Source organism: Lepisosteus oculatus, chromosome 7, assembly GCF_040954835.1.
Source record: "Lepisosteus oculatus isolate fLepOcu1 chromosome 7, fLepOcu1.hap2, whole genome shotgun sequence".
Taxonomy (NCBI): Eukaryota; Metazoa; Chordata; class Actinopteri; order Semionotiformes; family Lepisosteidae; genus Lepisosteus; species Lepisosteus oculatus.
Genome location: NC_090702.1, coordinates 34,028,693 through 34,048,634, shown reverse-complemented (window position 1 = coordinate 34,048,634; position 19,942 = coordinate 34,028,693). Strand labels below are relative to the sequence as shown.

Here is a 19,942-nt window from a genome sequence, read left to right as displayed (position 1 = left end):
TGACAAGAGCCTGAAATGAGCTGGCTGGCTGTAGTATTATGATACTTATAAATATGTAGCCCAACTACAAGAGTCACACAATTCCCTCCAGGCACCCTGGTACTGACATGGCATGGTTTTAGATTAGATAAGCGATTCAATTTAGGAAGAGAATGGAACACCTCAGATTTAGCTGCTTCTTCTGGGAGAACGCAATTGTTAAAAACAAGGCCCATTTCATTACCAGAAAGACAGTAGTCAACAAAATGTGCCCTTGAATTGACAGCACTCTCCCCAGGCCACCCTCAAGCAGTCACTGCAAAACCCTCTCACCGAAGTACCTGACCAAACAGTGGACTGTGGACAGGCAGGGTGGTGTAAAAGTGCAGTGGGACTTTTCTTCAAGGATCTGCCAGTTACTATAGAGCCACACAAGTTGGAACGGCCAGTTTTTATAACGCTTGGATCCCTGACTACAACTCTCACCACCGGCTTAGGGACAGAGTCAAACGTCCAGCGAGCCTGTATCTTGGTCCATCTCTCACCAGCGTCACTGCAGGCTGGCAGGTACCCAGCATGCCACAGGATTCTGTGTGTGCGGGAAGCGGAGAGCCCTGGCCGAAATCGAGTCTACGCCGGCTCAGAAACGACACTTGCGTAGCCTTTTTTCCTTGTGGCTGAAACTTTACACTTCTCTCATCTCCTACGTGTAACTTGTTCCTCGGCCTGTTGCTGAAATAACATGACCTCTTCAGCCTCTTTGCCATTTGCTTCCTGTCAACGCCATAACACGAATGCTGAGAAACTGTATAAACAAACATTCAACAAGTACACAATTAAGGAAATGTATTTAATAAACCTCCGGGCAGTAATAAAATAAACACTCACTGTGCACCAATGGCAGATGAAATGACATTCCAGGCTAGATTTTTTTGGGGAGGTACAAAGGATTGCCGAGATAACAGAGTTTTGTGCTTCTCACTTGAACAGTTTTCCATCGCGTCCCATCTATGAAGTCACAGGATGCGAGACCTTATCAATGTTTATGAACGACCTCATCCACAGGTCAAGCTCTTGAGCCAGGAGTGGTGACCACTTAAGGAAAGTAGTAGCAATCGGGTGTCGCGGCCATTGTGATGCAATATTGGTATTATATGATGGACCAAATAATTACGTAACTCTCATTTTACAGTTATTCATGTTTTTACGCTCTTCTCAACTCAGACAGAAAAAACTTGCCGTCAAGCCCAACAAACGGAGCAGGATGCAGAGTCCCGCGCTCTGCAGGAAGCCAGTGTCGACCGCAGAGATGGGAGTGAACCAGGAGAGGCTAACGCACAACAGGCGCCTACGAAACACTGCAAGCGCTGAATAGCCTGAGCCTTACTCCAGCGACGCACGCCTCTGTGTGCGTTTGTCAATGGCGCCGAAACGTTTTTCCCATTCCATCTCAAGACATCTACACACCTGCTACCAGAAATAAAGTGGAAACATTAATTTTAGAAGGTGCTGTGAGAACAATTAAATACAACTTCAGTTTATTGAGTAATCGTTTCCATAATTTTTTTTTCATTTAAAAACACAAAAAAGGCACCTCCCAGCTGTATACTAGATGATAATATGAACAACCTGTAATGGCTTGTTTGTTTTACCCTGTGGTGTATCTCCATCTTAATAGAAAGTGGTTACTTAGTCAAAACAAACATTTTTTTACATTTTGAATTTTACTTCAATTTAACAATGAAGGTTAAGTATCACTCTAAAGAAAGTGAGTTTTTCCCCCCATAACTTTTACTTTAGAATTCATATTTTCCTGCAGCCACCTCCCACAGAAGACTTCAAATAGTTGTGGGCTCAACGTTTGACGGAACTTTAAAAGTACATTACTTATTAACAGAGCATAAATGGAATATTTCAATCTTAGTAACAAAAGCAAATGAAATGTAATCGGAATGCACTTTGGGAATTGTGTAGCATGTTAAGAGCTGCTGACTCACAGCTCTTGGATCCTGGACCAGGTTTGGGCTGTGGAATTCAGTGTGGAGTTTGCATGTTCCCCTGTGCTGGCCCAGGTGTTCTCCAGGAATACCAGTTTCCTGTTTCCTTCCAAAGACATGCGGGATAAGATAACTGGTATCTCCATACAGTATTGTCCCCATATTTTTGCGACGGCCCTGGCACTTGGTTGTACCCCCAAGGGTGCAGTCCCTTCTTCCAGCCTACGATTCCGATATATACTCCAGGCTGCCATGGCCCTTCCCAGGAAAACACAGCATTCCAAAACAGGTGAACGGACAGGGATCATGGAGCACAACCAGCAGGTATGTGCACACAACTAACTACATGAAATCCCTGAGTTAGAATGCAATACGTGAATGCATGTAATAATGCAAGTACTCAAATTCCTGAAAAACTGATATTAAAATACTCAAATAACACTAATTATTAACTATTTCCAATTAATCAACTTTCTGCCATCGTGGTGCTCCTGAATTCTATCCCCTTTCTCTGTTCCCAGCACAACATCTATAGTCAAATATCTCGGTTTCAAAGCAAATCTGAACTTTGTTAGCAGAGACTAATTTTCTGCACACAAGCATAGAAGCTGCCAAAGAAAAAAAAACCTTCCCAGTAGAGAATGGAGACAGAGTGCCATACTGTACATCAAAAGGTCAGAGCCCTGAAGAGATTTTGAAATCCTATGCTAAATCAATACAATTCTCCAAAGGTCACCCTTCTCCGTCGAGGATTTGTTACACGAGAGAAAAATAGACCAAAAACACATACTGCACTTCAGTCCCGTTTCCCAGTGGTGCTCTTCAGTCCTAATAACATTATCAGCTTTCTCTTCTGATCAAAGTCACTCATGACTGCAGAATCATATCTGATTACGATGACTTACCCAGTGAGGGGGAAAACTAACAAGCATGTCAGAAATAAGGCAGACACCCCTCCGGAAAAAAAAAGACTGAACTGATGAAAAGTGGGGAGTATCCTCACTGGTCAAAATATTAGGGACCAACAGTTAAATGAATGGCCTCGGTATACCTGATATCTACCGATACTGTATTTATGCTTCATCTTATCCTCACATTCAACTTGACTGGGCATGTGTACGTACAGCAACGCAGAGGATAGATTTTTCCTTGCTGCAGTGCACAATGGGACACAGCTGTTGTAAATATAACTAAAGAGCTCAGCACAGAAACCTTTTAGAGTGTCTGAAAACAACAGAGAGGACACACGTGCCCTAGTAATTGTAATCTTACTCACAAATCACACAAACAGCAATACTAGAATTTTCACAAAGCCCATTTTACAATTTTAACTGAGGGTTTTTCTTCTTTACTGCAAAGTCCAAATCCTTTCTGTTCGCAAATCAAAACAATAATTGTTATACAATGAAAACCTATCAATTTTGGAACTAAAGCTAGATCCAACTTGACAAGCATGTCACATTGCACAACAATAAACTAGGGGAATGTGAGGTTCTTGTAGTTCAACATTTAGCACATCCAATGTTTAGCTAAACACAAAAAAACAGAATGAAACAAGCCTATATTGTACTATGGCAAGCTAGAGCCACAGTAAGCCATAAATGACAGGTATTATGATAGACATCCCTTTCTCTGATATATGAGAATGTTCTGGAAGGTTAGGTTATCTGAAACATCTAGAACACTCACACACACCCCTGTTTTCCTACATTCCGTACTGCATCTCTCCCTCTTCATCACATCTTTGTGAAGAGTGCTCTGAATAACTTGAATAAGTAATGGGACATGATTTGTGTTCATTATTACAATATTCCTACCCACAGAGAGAAAATGGCGCAGTGCTGGATTTATTTTCTGCCATGTTCTTTTATTTAGCACATTTATGTTGAGCTGCACAATGTATTGGGTATACCCATGGTTTATACTGCATATGGCATAGAGGAGCTTTTTATCTGCATTTTTTTTATCTGTAGACAGTTCAGGAACTGTAAGGAGGGCTGGATGTGTTCAAAACTTACAATCATGCTTAATTGAGTCACTTCCACGTTTATTAGCACATCAAAATAAAGTGCAAGATCCCACTGGTCTGCACTCTAGAAAGACTAAGATTTGAGCAGCTTTTTCATTAATTTTGGTAATTACTAAAATAAAGAGATGAGAAACATACATGCCACATACCCATCAGCTTTGGACAGTGTGCCCAGCCTTGCTGCTAGGTATTATGAAACAAACAAGGAGTGTCGTAAGAAACTTTCTCATGGACGCCATCACCGTTCAGTTTGAGCTCATCAGCCTGAATCTTGACGAAACCCTTTTCTGCACTGTTGACTTTAACCCCACAGTTTAAGCTGTCATCATCACTATCAGACCTGATTAAAAACACTTCTTCCATGTCCGGGATTTTGGGAGAGGTTTCGCCACATCCACTTCTCTTCTCAGATCCTGGATGTCGACCACTGGATCAACTGCAGCGCAACTCTGAACTTATTGCAGCCCGTCACACAATCCTAACCCCTGGCATCATTTGTTATCCCAGGAAGAAAAAAAGTCTATTATTCAGGATGAGTAGCTTAGAGTACAGCTGCAGGTGCCCAGGAAAGCAGACACTTCATCCGTTTTCTCTTTCTTTCTTCAGTACCATTGTCAGGAACAGCTAAGTTCAAGCTTCCATACCCTGATCAAACCTAGGACTCCACTTGCTACACAGAGCACTAGGACACTGGCCGTCTTGTTTAGCTCCCCTACAGGAGGGCTCAACTGTATTACCACAGGAACGTACTGTAACCATTTCCTTTTTTAATTCCTAGCTTGAAATTGCATCGATGGCATTATGTTGAGAGAGGACTCTGGTTAATGATACCTTTTTTTCCCCCCGACGTGGCAATTTTAAGAGAACAGCTTGAAATTCAGAAATGAGAGAAAGACATAATTCATAAGATTTCATTTGGACAGAAAAATACATGATAGGATGGGAACCAATATGTGCTGTGAAGTGTGAACACATGAGACATGTCAGCTTCACCTTGGGCCTGTATATGTACACAGGTAGGTGTTCAGCATAATGAAAAACTCTGCAAGTACACACTTAGAACTGTACCGTAACCGGAAATATTTCGAGAGATCCACGTAAATGGCTACACGAGTTCCCTGAAATCATCCAGGGCAGAGTGAGAACAGCAGCCCACACGATGTTAGGGTGTGATGAAACCGTTACAGAACAAACCACTGGAATCCTGTGGAGAGCAGTCAGTCAAGGGATGAAAATACAGAACAAGGGAGTGACCAAGGAAATACATCAGCACACCACAACTCTTCGAAAGACGGCGTCTATTTAAAGCCTTAAATAACACAGTCGACAAGACTGCACCAGTGTGAAGAAGGAAAACACCACCAAAACACAGCGGACCGTTTAAAAGACTTTAAAAAGTCCCCGCACCCTCTTGCATTGCTTAAATTGTTCTCAGGGTACACGTCAAAATGTCTAGGCTACAAAAGTGAAAGCCTGGCATGACGCAGTGCATGGAGGGCGAAGAACGTTCCCTGAAATTCACGATATGTGCAACTTATCTGCGTCCATGACTTCACTGGATCCCAAAACCGATGACATCACTCACTGATGTGATGGCCGCATCACCATACATTATGAAATTTGATAAGGTTACCAACTGAAACGGTTTGTCTTGCTACGTGGTGTATTTTGCGAGAGTCTGTGGCTCTGCAACCATGGCAACCTTGTCCTTGTAATAGGCCAGAAAGCTTACCAACAAGAGGCCCTCCAGCCTGTCTAGTCCACTTCGCCAACAGGAGCCAAGCGATCCAAAGATCTCACCCAGCTGTTTCCTGAAAGAAGCTGTAGTTTCCGCTTTGAATACTTGGCTTTTTCCCCGTCTCCCACAACCTTCTGTGCAATGACATGCCTCCTGTTCTCAGTTGTAAACTGTGAACTTGAATTGGATCCTCCTGTACTTTTCTGTTTTGCTGACTGAAAAACAGTTCTCACAGTTTGTCAGCGGAGACCAGGAATGTATCTGGCTGCGCTTCCCTAAACTGACTGCAGAGCAGCAGTATATTTTTGTAAGATATTTTGTTGAAAAGACCTTTTGATCAAAAGATTATGCACTCGAAGATTATGTATCCAGAAGGATAATAGGCTAGTATAAAAAAAGGCAGAGGAACTGAGAGTTACGTGGTGAAGACAGATTTGCAGTGTAAAGAATATACATGAGTTTAACATGTTTGTACGCACAGTTTTCAAATTGAACAGGATTCCAGGAGCTTTAACATTTATTGAACTGACTGTTATAACCAATCACTGAATTTGAACTATCTCATGATAACAAGGACACTGAACACTAACTCTTGTTGACGGCAGTCACAGACCACGATTTCCCTAACCACAGACAGAACCGGACAGAGGAAGAGTCGTTGGTGCTGAAAAGCAGAGCGCACACTTCAGTGCTTTTCACGCAGGAGTTGAAAATAAAAAAAAAACACGCTAAAAGAGAGAAATAAAAAAGAAACAGAGGCGGATTCAGAGTGGAATTTGTTACACCAGCATTGTTTTTCTAGCAGGTTTTTTCCGGCTCCAAGCGAACCCTGCGGGTATGAGTATTTCTATGACTTTGCTTGATACAACCGTCTCAGCCAGGCAGCTTCCTTTGCAAAACACATTCCTCCCCATGGTCTGTTTTCACTACCATTCCCTTCCCAAGCTTTCGCATCAGAAGACAAGGTCAGCCAGTCTGACGACTGCCAACTAAATCTCTCTGAAAACGAACATGTTCGGTGAAGACGTTCTGTTAAAGGTCAGAACGCACAGTAAGTGAGCAGCACATTGTTAGGCAGAAGTGTTTTTTAAAAAAAAAACTAGAACATTTTAGACAACACAATAGGATGTTAATTCCACTCACTTAAAAAGCTGTTTTTTTTGCAAAGTTTATATGAGAACACTTGTTAAAAATGAGTATTCATCTGGTACAGTATGGTATTTTGGTACTAAAGCATTTTGATGCAACATTATTGTGAAGTCTTTCAACTACTTTAAAGTACACCGACGAGCTCATGGCATACTTCAGTGAAGCCTAGCAAAGTTTTAAAGTTAGTAAAGCTTTAGAAATGCCCTTCTACACTCAATGTTCGTAATAAAACAAAAAATATTGTGTAGTAAATATTATCACTACAGAAAGGACACTACATGCAGAACTTAGATGAATATGATTCTGATAACACAGTCAAAAGCCACTATAAAAAAAACAACTTAGTGATGACACTATTGATTGCATTTTACAATACTGCACTGTATTTACAGCTTCCCCATCTCAATTCGGCCCTCTTGATTTAGAGTGCTTTACAATAAACCAAAGCAAAGCATTATGTCAATAAGCTGGCCGAACACTCACTTTATTAAATTTCTTATAGTTCCCTAAATATCAACTCAGACTAACCTCTTACAACCCCCAAAAACACGCTCACACCCTCAGCCGTTCAGAAGCTTGCTAAATTTCAAAACAGCTGGAAAGATGAAGTCTGAGGAACTCTCGCACAAATATATTTAACCGATATTTTTATGCTATCTTTTGTGCCAAACACATTAATATACTGATTTTCTCAACTATGACTTTTGAATGCTTACTGTGCCCTGCGGCATATAAAGACAAGTGGTTTTGTTTAATTGTTTTCACAATATTCTGCTCATTTAGGCACGTTTCCAATACCAAAGCACTGCGTCTGTTGGTCACAAACGCAGGGCCTATTAAAGTCACATTTAAATACATGGTAAGCCATCCTGTAAGTTACTTAAGCACCAGCCCAGCGGGCTCTACATCTTTAATTAGCTGCTGCCAGCATTTGTTCTCGTTTACGGAGATTGCTAACAAGTGTCAGAGCTCTACAGGAAATGAGAGGGTTCCTTTCTCCGGGCCTGGCTACTTCAGAGCGCTGAGAGAAAGCCGATGTGAGACAATACGGCCCACTGTCACAGTAATCTGGCGGCTCTTGAGGTGGGCATCCTGCACTCTGCCAACATCTGCTGCTCAGAAAAACGCTTAAAAATAGAAACTTGTGTCATTCACAGGAATTGACAAAAAAAAATCTTACTGTACAGAAGGGTTTAGTCTTACGTCATCATTTCCTCTGTATAATTATCTGCTATTGCTGGCCTCCCTCTGGGAATCTTTCTGGTTTACTGGAATAAAGCTTTGATCACTTCTAAACGTTGTGGAGACGCAAGGTAGCAGATGCGAAAATGTTAACCCTCAGAAACAAAGTACAAGTTTCAAGAGAGTTCCAAGACCCTGTGAACGTGTACCACAGGCCCTCGCAAAAACACTGGGAGTATGATCATGACCTTAATGTCAGCAGCTTCCCATCGTAATGCAACACCCAGCTACCGCAGCTGTAAGCCGGTAAGCAGGGGAACAGCACCGGGGCGTGGTGGAGGTGGACATCGGGATCCCTGCTCCCCAAACAGAGGGAGCCTCGGAGGACCTGTATTCCAAGGCAGGGGGTAGAGTTTTGAACTCAAGTTAATTCCAAGGTGCTTTAACAAGCTGTCGTTCTGAGGGTTGGAGGTGAAAGAATGACACCCCCTTGCTGAGGAAGGCATTTTGTTTTCAGTATCTTCGTACTGCTGTCCTCAAGGGGAATGCATTTTTCACCAAAGGAGAAAGCCGATTGTAACGAGGGCGCTGGCATTCCCCCTCCTGTTGGATCACTGAGGTATCTGCAGGGCTGGGGGTCTGGGGGTGCACAGTGACACCACCCTACAGCTCGGTCCTTGAGCCCAGGCTGTTAGAGTATGCCAGCCCGGGTTCTACATCGGCCACGATGTGTGCTTGCGCTTGCTTGCTAAGAAACACACTACAGTGCCCCTGGCCTGTCATCAAAGTGTCTGAGCATTCACATGTGATCGGTGCGCTGCAGAAGCTGGGTAACTCCTGTTTAAACCCAATCCAAAGCAGTATGACTATTAAAGCAGCACAAAAAGGAAAAACAAACTGTTCAAAACTATATAATATGATATGCAGTTACCATTTCATCTATCCATTAACTTACCCGTTAAAGAAAATCTGAAAAACATGTAACCGGAACTATCTGGCAAAGATTAGCACCATGCAACAATAGAGATAATTTGAAATATCTTAGAGGTAAAAAGTAGAACTTTTAGAGCTCTACAGTAAGAGCTTTAGTACAAATGTGTTTTTACCTCACTACTGAATTCTCAAAATAGCCCTTAACTCTCCTCTTCAAGACTGGCTACTTCAGAGACACTGCAGTGGAAATACAGGCAGATGCGTCTCAGCACACTTTACTCAGAACAACCGGAAAAACAATGGAAACAAGGCTCTGGTGTAGTATCGGTGTCTAGGATCTGAAGCAAAACAGGGATCCTTCAATAGAGGTGCCGGGCAAGGGCTCCTCGACCGCTGGACTGCCAGGAACCCGATGAGCAAGACGAAAAACTTACTCATACTAACACAATAAGATAACAGTAAAATTGAAAATAGCTTTTGGTTTCTGAAGTTCAAAGAAAATCCGATTACAATTTTAACACCCGTTTTCACCATCGCAATGATTTAAAACCACTTTTAAGACTGAAGGGATTTAATCGACTGCCGAGTCTGGTATAAACTCCACAAGCAATCTTGAGGAACGAAATGAAAGTGCTCGGTGACACTGCGACAGGCACTTACGACAAACTAGCGTCTTCCTACTATTCAGCTGAAACACTCAAACATCAGAGTCTGGGCAAAATCTTAAAAGACTGAAAAAACATTTAATCCAAGCGGAATTGATTCTGATGCTTCTTGGCAATTTAGCATTTCGTGAGTGCATATAGCTCCTAACGTTCTCTCTCCTGTAGACTGTACAACCAGCCGCAGCACGATCTCAAGTTCAGCGACTTCGCTACAGAGCGACTGAAAGACGTCGTCAGCACTTGCTAGAGGACGCCAACCTTGCTTTCTGTGGCTTACGGTGTAAGAACTCTTCACAGCACGTTAGCGTTTGAACACTGTTGCTAATATTACTTTTCCGCACTACAAAGGTACAACATGGGCACCCACTTTATGACCTTTTAAGGACTGTTAATCCAGGAGACTGTGCATGTTTAACAGCACCAAATTGTTTATTGGTTAGTCTAGTATAACAGGGCCCTTGTAAAACCAGATTTTTTGCCTAACTAGCTCCACGTATACCTTTTTAAACAAAATAATTATCGCAAAAACAATCTCTGGGTGAGTAGGCTGAATTTCCAGTGAATGTTTGTGGAATAAGACCTTCATAAATTCCATTTATGGGAGGGATGCATTGTGCTTGCATAAAACAAAATGATTTCCCAATTCGACCACGCCAGTCATACACTCATTCTAATTGCTCCTGTAGAAATCAAACCACCTATGAGCTGTGGCTCAGAGGGCTTAATTCACAAAGAAATAAAAAGCAGCACATCAGATGATAATGGAGGACAGCAGTATACTCACTGAATGAAGGGCAAACAGTTCAGCCTCTTGTTCAAGGAATCAACATTTTCAATATAAAGCAGCTTTAATTGGTCCTGATCGATATCTGCACTGCTCAGAAAGAGCTCAACTAAAATGACAATGTCCATAAAAGGCACTAAACAGCTACCCCTGAAAAGCACTGACTAATTTGCATCTGCTTTTTCCAAGAGACCGTAACAATGTGGCTAAAGAGAACTGAGCTGCAGATAGGCCTTTGTGACTCAAGGGATAGAGCTAAGAGATGTGGAAGCACACAAAATACAGTGCCACAGAACACAGCACTGAAGATTGTACTGCACATAAAGAAGGTAATCCAGTACCAGACCTGGAGTTCAAATGTTCCAAATTATAAACCCATCCACATTTTATTTTGTGAGAAATTAACAATTATCAATTGGACGCACTAAGCCCACTCTCACTAAAAACTGAGGCCAGAAAATGCCTAAGTCTTAGCAAGACCCTGAACACAGACTCAAGTTTGAAAGAAACGCCTATTTACTCTGGAATCATGTGCAAGAGTGAGAAAGTCTGCCCAGGGTTAATGCCCTCCGCCTTGCGCAAGGCAGGAAACACTCTTACACACTGCATGGATGAGCTCAGCAGCGCTGGTCTGGAGGATTGCAACCCATTCCTGGCACTGACAGTGTATTTGCATAACAAACAGGGCAGCTCCACAAAGCATGAACCTCAACCACATTGTCCCAGGCCTGTGTGCAGAGCCAGAATGCACAGGTGCTCCTTCTGGCAAGAGTCTGTTAGCTACATGTAGTGTTATTTCAGTGAGACACTGGTTTTTTGTAAACTGATCAAGGCTGAACAGTTTACTGACATGCCCTGCTGGCTTATTATTCTCTATACAGAACACTGAAATGCCTTTGCATCAGCTGTCAAACAATTACTGTGCAAAGAGAGTGGAAAGTGTGTTGCTCATGCTTCTAACTATTTCATGTTCCTTTCCCCCGTACACCACCTTTAATTAAGTGCTTCCAAATCCTTTCCTTCTTCATTAATCAAGAAGTCACTCAAGACGGAGTGTGTCACGGATGAGCTTAATGGCCTCCTTCACAGGCACTGAGACATTCTCACTGTTTGTACCCAGACGTGACTGTGTGCCTCTCAGCTAACCACCAGACCTAGTCTTATCAATCACATGCTGCCAGTAAATATCCCCATGAAGATCAGGCAGAAAGTCTGACTCAACCAACACAGCTTTAAATCCAAAAACTGTAGCATATCTGTTCTGATCTTAAAATCCCTGCATATTCCAGGAGATAAAGTGTTGTTAATTCAAAGCCTGTAATGTTATTTTAAAGGTTCAGATCAATATCATTTGTACAAGGCTTGCAGTATACCACCAAAACATATTCGGGATATTTTTGGCTTGCTGCCTCTCCACAATAAAGACCATAATAATTGGAAACTGCCCCCTTTCTAAGACATCACTAAAAATTGTAATACAATTTCTTGGATGAAACATCTATCAATAAGATTCCTCTGTGCTCCAGGATATTTATATAACTTACTAATTAAATTCATAAGAATACTATGGAAAAAAAAACGTCAGGCTTAAAAATGCTATATTTGAGCAAATTTACTTTTTTTTTTAATAGTTCAATCATTTTAAGAAATGGGTGGTTACTGTCTCGCAGAGCTGTGGCCCTGGATTCAATGCTGGTGTGCTATCTGTATGGAGTTCAAACATTCTCCCTGTGTTCATGTAGGTTTCCCGTTCCCTCCCACAGTCTAAAATCATAGTGGTACATTAACTGGCTTCCAGGAAAAATCGGCCATGGTGCCCGTCTGTGTGTACCCTGTAATAGACTGGTGTCCTGCCCAGGGCGTACCCTGCCTTGCGTCCGTTGCCGGCTGGGACAGGCTCTTGTTCCCCTGCAACCCTGGGCTGGACGAAGCTGTTTGAAAACAGATGGACGGTTAAGAAACATATGTGGGTCCAACAACAGCAACCTTAAAAGTCTTACCATTTTAACTACATAAAATATTTAAAGCACTCCATACAGGCATGATCTCCCATCACGTCTGTCAGGAAGGACTGCAAGCATCTACACAGTTGCACAGCAACAACCAAAGGTGAAGTGGAACTGTTAAGCAAAGTGTACTCTTCACCAGAGATCCCAAAGGCCAGCTGAAAGTGGCTTGAGTGAGTGCTTTTAAACTAAGCAGTTGCATAACAAGCAAACATCACCCCCACCCCCCAGACACCACCATAAATTGAAAATCACAACTAAGGGGCTGAGACGGTCATAAGACTGTTCCTAAGTGGCCTGTCCTGCAGAGCAAAATAAATTACGCCTCTAAAATAGAAGCATCCTCCTAGTCGACTGCACAGACTGCAGCATTAGGCATTAACTAAGTGCTGACAGAACCATTCTCGGCAAGGGCTTGGCTAGGCCACAGGGTTCTACACAGAGGGAGCGATCACCAACAGTGTGTGTCAATACACACTGTCCTGACTGCTTTCATAAGTCAAAAAGCGTTTGTTACAGGAAACCATCAGGCGTTTTGTTTTCTTGTGTGGAATTTAGTAACGGGGTTGCACAGAACTGCACCGAAAGAAATAATAAATGCCGGCTGTAACGCAATGTTTTATCGAGATTGCACTTTAAGAATTAGTATTCATGTTACAGAACTCTCAGTACACTTCAGATACATCACAACAATAATTATCCCAAGTTATGCAATAAAGAACATTATCTGCAAGAAACGACAACTTCTCTGACATCATGGCAGCAAGCACACGGACTGGGGCTCACTGTTAAGCATGGGTTCATATGTAGGCTGTGATTCATGTGACCTTAACAATGCAGCAGATCAGCAAGACTCCTACAGGATGACAGGCTCTGTGCTCCCAGCCTGCTGGGACTGGCGTTCGTCGCACAAGACAAGCCTCGCTGCCTCTCGCTTCGAATGGCAGTACAATACAGTTCTTCCACAGACACCAGCAACTGTCAATAAATAATAAATGCAAGCTGAAGCCACTTTGAGACACTTAGGCTCATCGTGTTCAGAGAAGCAGTCTCTACAGAAAGGACACCCCTGTGACAGAACACCAAGCACTAAGCTGGAGCAGTCACAAACACAGTCAGGCCCGAAGCCCAGCACCACGCTTGTGTTTGGTGCAGATAGTCTCATGAGGATGGACAGTATTTCAACCCCAGCTGACAAGGAAAAAAGGACGAAACTCCACTTTTTCTGGGGGTGCCCATTTCAACAGGACCAGACTACTTTCACCTTTCTTTGCTGAAAGGGGGGTACATGTTTCACTTTTCAGCGACAAGTGGGCAAATGTTGCTGGGAGACACTTTGTAAAGGCATTAGCACCGATTCTAGGTGCAGTCTGGAGCTCTGTATAAACCTGGCACCGAGATGGACATGACACTGCCCTTCATGCAACCAAGTCAAACAAGTTTAAAAAGAAGCCAAAACACAGAAACAGAAAATCAATTTTAGAATATCTCAGGAGGCCTTAAGAGGTGCTGTGAGAAACTAAGCTTTTGTAGAATATTTGGGTTCAAAGGAATGAGAGAGATTCTGGATTAATGTGGTGTCTTCCTTCAGTCTAGAACACTGATTGCAAGTACAAGGACCTGGGATAATTCAGACATGTGGGGCTTTGGCATCTGTTTAATCTCCATATAATTCAAGCTTTAACTTCAAAACTATTCCATTGCTGCCCAAGTGCAGCATTATTTGCGGTGTAGATCCTATTCTATACAAATCAAGCCACTGAACGGTATTCTACTCCCACTGAAAGACAGCAGTCACATGTCATACTTTAAAAATGGTCTTTATAAAAAAAAAGATGTCAAGTAAATTCCCAGAGGACCTTGTCTCTTTTTCTACACTTGAGCTTTCAGTGGTGTAGTCTACATAATTAACTTCTTAACCAGGCCCCAAGGTGTTTCATAGATTTAAGTGTACCTTTAACAAAGGTAATGTTTTTAAGTAACCAAGAATAAAAGTAACATTTAGAGAAATAGAGCTAAATCCTATCAAAATATCCTTTATATGTTGAAGAAAATAATTAGGTTAATTGCTCAATTGATTACTTAAGCTGTAACATAAACCAGAAGACACAAGGCCCTCCAGGAAAAGAGTTTGAGACCACTGACTTACAAATGTATTGTAAGAATACAGTGCCACCTGTCTCATAGTACTTTACACAGAACAACCCGTCCTATCAAATACAAATTAAATGATGTTACGTAAGGTGTCTTGGTTACATATTAATCTCTTTGCAGTGTTTTTACACAGGAGGGCAAATTCTAATCACACCTACACATAAATCTCCCTCCCGGTCCGCCAGCAGCTGCAACAGGCTTCCTTCCCTTCCTTCACCCCCTCAGCTGGCGTCCTACCAGGTGCCAGCGTCGGCCCTCCTACCCTCCCCCCCCGGCTGTTCCCCTGGCAGCTCGGCCAGTCTGGAAACCTGGGACTTAGAGAGTCTTCCCCAGTGCTGTCCTCAGAGTTACCCCCACCGACACTAAGTGCGTCCCCTTAGCTGGCCGAGTGGGGAGAACCACACAGGGACAGATCGGGGTCCCACTTTCAGCCCTCGCCGGAGGCGATGGGACCCCCTCCCGTCAGCAGCCCCTCTGTCCTGCTCCAGCTCTGCACCTCCTGCTATCATCTCGGGCCGCCACCCTTCTGTGTCATTAGGACCATCATGCACCTCTTCCGCCGTTCCACAGGAGCCCGCCTGTGTCAGTGGGACCATCATGCACCTCCGATGCCCGCTCCCCACCCTCCTCGTCTATTTCAACCTCTGCTCACTGCAGGATTAGGCCTCTCAGCACACAGACCCCCTCGCAGCTTCCGGACAAACCCACCTCTTCCATCTCCCTGATTCATCACTTCCCTGCTCCCAGAATTGACAAGCCGGCGGCCTAGCTGCACTACATTCCCATCATCATCATCATCATCATCATCATACGCCACATTATCCCATCGCTTAAATCTGCAGGCCAAAACACTCCACTGCTAACGCCTTCAAAACTGAAGCCTCCCATCCCTAAATCTGGGCACCTCCCGGGTGAGGCGGCGAGAGGAAGGTCCAGTCCATCTTGCCATCGACTGCGCTAGCAAACCGACGCTCTGGAAAGGCAGCCGCGCGAGCTCCTCGCAGTGGAGGCCTGCAGACGCCCGAGAGCACCCCCCCCCGCGCGAGAGGAAGTGCTTCACAGCCTCAGAGCTCGTTCAGGCCTTCACTCTCCCCAGGGTCTCTCATGAGCTGTCACATCATCTGGTGGTTATGCAGGTGGGACTTTTGTATAATCCAAGCTGTAGCAAGCTGAATTTGCACAGCCTGCAAAGAATAATAAAATGTTTCCCATTGTGATTCGCCCACATCACAGAAGCACCAGAGTCCGGTCAGACTTAACGTCACTGCTGCAATAACAGGTGACCATACAGCATTAGAACTTGGCTCCTGCAGAGAAACACAAAGTTCACAGAAGACAGCAGTCAAACTACTCGTTGCACACTGGAGACCCTTTTCCTCAGAAGGATAGAAGTCTCTTAAAACACGAAAGTGTTTTTAACTTCATTTTGACAGCAGAAATGTTAGAAGCACACTAGCCAACCCCAGTGCATAAAATTCACTCATGTCGCTATCCAAACATAAACAGTCTACCATTCTGCTGCGTGGCTATTTTTTAACATATGCAAAAAGTTTAAAACCACCAGGTCAATAAACAAACATTAGGTTCATCACCGTTTAATATGCGTAGGAAATATGCATTGGTCTAACTTTCCATTCAATTTCTTCACACATTCCCTAAAAAAAGATTTTTTTAAATAATTGCTACTAGAAAAAAACTTTAAATTCTGAACCTGTTTTTTCTAATTGTATTAGCATTTTAAAAATGTGTAAAGAATGAGCGATGGGCTCCGAACTACTCTTGGAGCTCAGGAAGGCATAAAACTTAAACGTTCACTGGACAAGAAAAACAAGATAGACTACTGAAGTCTTGAGAACAAAATAGCCTATCAAATTGTTTTAGACATGTGCCACAACAAAGCATGCCTTTAAGGACAGGAGCACTTTTACTTCTTTCCTCCCTTGTGACTCTAGAGCACTGGTAGATATATTACATCTAGGAAGAGACAGCAGACATTTCAATTACAGAATGACCCCTATCGCCCCCCCCCCCCCCCCAAGAAAAAAAAGCTTCACACCCTCGCAAGAAGCAGTCAAAAAACGACGAGGTAATTTCAGAAATTTTCTTAAGTTTTTTTTTAACAACGCCGTTGCCGGGCTGAAACCGAAATTAAGTGCTCTTTCTCATCTCTACCTTACAGCTGCTTCATTCACAGAGCGGTTCAACCCATCTTCCCATTTGCGCACAAAGCGTTATCTGTAATCTGTGAGCCCCTGAAGAGATGGCAGTCGGAAACATTCTGGATATCGATTTGAATCCTCTCAAACAGCGCTACTCGCTTAGCGTTTATTCCCTTTAATGACAGCTGAAAACCAACGGCGGCCTCTAAACCGGTCACTGTATCGGATTGTATTTATTTCTTTATACAATTCGTTCAGGCGGCGATAAGTGGTCAGTAGATGGAAAGTCTCAGAGAGAAAAAAAAAACAGAACAATAGTGCACAACCCAGGCTAAATGGACTGCGGAAAATGCACAGCAACATTAGTCAATGTCCCCTTTTATTTCCTTCCTAAACCTTAGCTCTTTAGTGTAAAAAAAAATCAACTTCCCACAATTTAAATATCCTGTTTATAGCAGGCAGGAATTTCTAGCGGTTTGCATGAAACAGCAAACCTGGGCTGGTACTGTCTAACGCCTCGGGGCACGTTTTTTTTTTTTACAGAAGCGATTACAGCTTCAGAGAAAATAAAACAAGCCACGCAATGGCCACCAATACGATATTAAACGCATAACACGGATCGACAATATTAACGGAGAAGAAGTAGGTTTTAAAAAGAGCAAAGTTAACAACAATAGTGAGGGCTGGGGAATAACCAAGATACTCTGCTTTTTATGGTCTTCCATCAGAAAATACCAGCCGGTGATTTCGAAAAAACAAAACAAAGATACAGAGCTGACTGGGACAAAATGTGCGCGTTGTTTAAGAAAGTTTTAATTTCGAACAAAAACGAGGTTTTCTATGGCTCATCTCCCGAATCCTTAACCCCACTTCCTTTTCCCTATCCGAGCTCGCACGCAGTGGATCCAACGCCCCAACTTCTTGCGCAACATCCGCAAACTCCCAGCATTTTTTTTCCCCCACTCAAAATCCCTGGTGACATTCATCTTTCTTGAATCACTTGCTCTGCTCCTAACCCTACTCCATCGACAAAGAGACAACGCATCTCGCTTGAGTCAACTGGGCCCAGTTTGAGCGAGCAAAAAACTCTCTTCTCTCAAAACAGCCTTCAAACCCGCCGGTGGGCTGACAGCACGCAAAGAAAGAGCAAGCACCCGAGGCAAGGGGATCTCAACATCGCCCGCTGAAGAGCCAACAAACTGCATCCTAGAGGAATATCAAAACACGGGCAGGAGGGAATCTCTTATTCCACCGATTCTGGCGAATGTGTTCGGACAACTACACGATCAAGTTGCAGCAATTACAAAGAATGCACAATGCATTATTCTTTCGTGTTCATCTCGGGTTACCCATCAGTAAAAAGCATAGCTGGGGTGGGGGTAAACTTTTTTTTTTCTCCTTAACTAGCAGCGCACATTCACCAAATTGTATAAATGTTAATATGTCTTCCAGCAAGTCAAAGTACTTAGCCTAGAAATACACCGTTTGCGGGGGGGGGACACAAGGTTGATCCACAGCGTGGGGTTGTGTCTGGATGTATTTTTCACAGGATGCTGCTGTCTGGCGTGGTTGAACCTCGCCTCCCCCACCCTCCGAGCCCCCCAGCTGCGCTGCGCCCACAGGAGCGGAGTTGGATCCTTTACCATCCGATACCTCGGTGTGCCTGCATGCAACAGCGCCGAAATAAAAGGGCTTCGGCGGTGTGAAGCCCCCCTACACTACCACCACCATCATCATCACCGCTGACGCATCCTCCTCCACCGCACGCTCAACGCCGTATTTCGCAAGCGGGCAACCATGGAAAGTGTGTCACGCCGCAAGTTTCGGCGTAGATGCCCCCCGAGCCCCCGGTGCGACCGTGGCTGCTGCGGACGCGGAAAGGGGAGCAGATTTCGGGAGCCGGGGGTTAGGCCGCGTCAAGAGCCTGGGAAGTACACTGGGAAGCCGAAGGGGGAAACGCGAGCAGCGGGGACAGGACGCCTCGGAGGGACTCCAGCACGTAAAATGCGCTCAGACCAGCTGTCATTTCAGCAGCACCGTGAGCCATTTAAAGGGTCGTTCTGATCTAACAGCAGTGGAGCTCCTTCGCTCCTGGGGCAGGGGGATGGGAGAGGGTGTGTGTCTGTGTGTGAGGGTGTGTGTGCGTGTGTGTGTGTGGGGGGGGGGTCTTCTCTCACCATGAAGTCACTGCCGAAGTTATCCTCTCCTCTCTGGTCCCTGCTCCGCATGGCCTGAACCCCTTGAATGAACTTCCTTAGGACAGCAGCCTGATCCATCCTCTCCAGATCCAGACAACGGCAGCTTTCCCACGAGAAACGAGTCCGCAGAACAAAAATAGAATAAATAATAAATAATGTAAAAAAAAAATCCACTGAGAATCACTTGCAAATCTTCATCGTCCCATATCTACGTTCTCCGCCCCCTAAAGAAAATAATCCAAATCGATGCGCTTTCTGGTGTATTATAAAATAAAACATGAACCACAGATCCACTTCTCCCGACCTCCTCTCTTCCACATTCACAACTAAACTCTAACAAAACTACCCCGCAGGACCGCCCAAAAGCCGCTATGAACCGTGCCCGCCCCCTCCGAAGCACGACTCTTTTCGATTGGCCCACAGCGCGGAAATATCGCCTATTGATTGGCGCATGTTGTGCGTCAGTCGAGGTGGCGACCCTGCGCTGTATTTTCTCTCCAAGGCTCTAAGTGGTTGGAGGCCACGCCAATCACCCCGTCAGGGGCTGCGCCGCGCTATTGGCTGCAGCTCCTGTCAGCCCCGTGGACAAACCCACCTGTGAGGTGACTGACTGGGGGGGGGGGAGAGCAGAAAACCTTTCTCACGGGCTGCGGGAGGGTTGTTTTTGTGAGAGAGGAGGAAAAAAAAGGCTCAGTGGAAGACTTCAGAACGCTTTCTTTCTTCGGGCTTGTGTGTTCAGCTCCAAGTGTTGTCTGCTGAATAGCTAAGTCGCGCGGAAAAGGGGGTTTCACAGTGTTCTCAGAGCCCGACACGAAAAGGGCATAACGTTTAGAAAGGTTCAAAATAAACCCTTTCCACTTCCAAGCTCGGTCATGTCGAGGTAGCTATATGAACACCAGTTGGGAAAACAAAATGAACATGCAAGTTAAGTAGATTGATTAAAAATAACGTTAATTTACCATAAATCAA

At 44.0% G+C, this 19,942-nt stretch overlaps 1 protein-coding gene across 4 annotated transcripts in view; it reads right to left on the bottom strand.

Moving 5' to 3' along the window:
• Nucleotides 1-19,319, bottom strand: part of ptpn12 (protein tyrosine phosphatase non-receptor type 12) — a 62,654-nt gene extending 43,335 nt beyond the window's left edge. For 3 of the 4 annotated variants that reach the window (XM_006633470.3, XM_069192428.1, XM_069192426.1), the window contains exon 1: nucleotides 18,953-19,318. In XM_006633470.3, coding sequence (XP_006633533.1) covers nucleotides 18,953-19,051 — 99 coding nt within the window. In that variant the 5' untranslated portion in view covers nucleotides 19,052-19,318. Of the gene's footprint in view, nucleotides 1-18,952 lie in introns of all 4 variants that reach the window. The other variant, XM_069192427.1, reaches the window with a different exon arrangement.
• Between the last annotated feature and the right edge of the window lie 623 nt (nucleotides 19,320-19,942).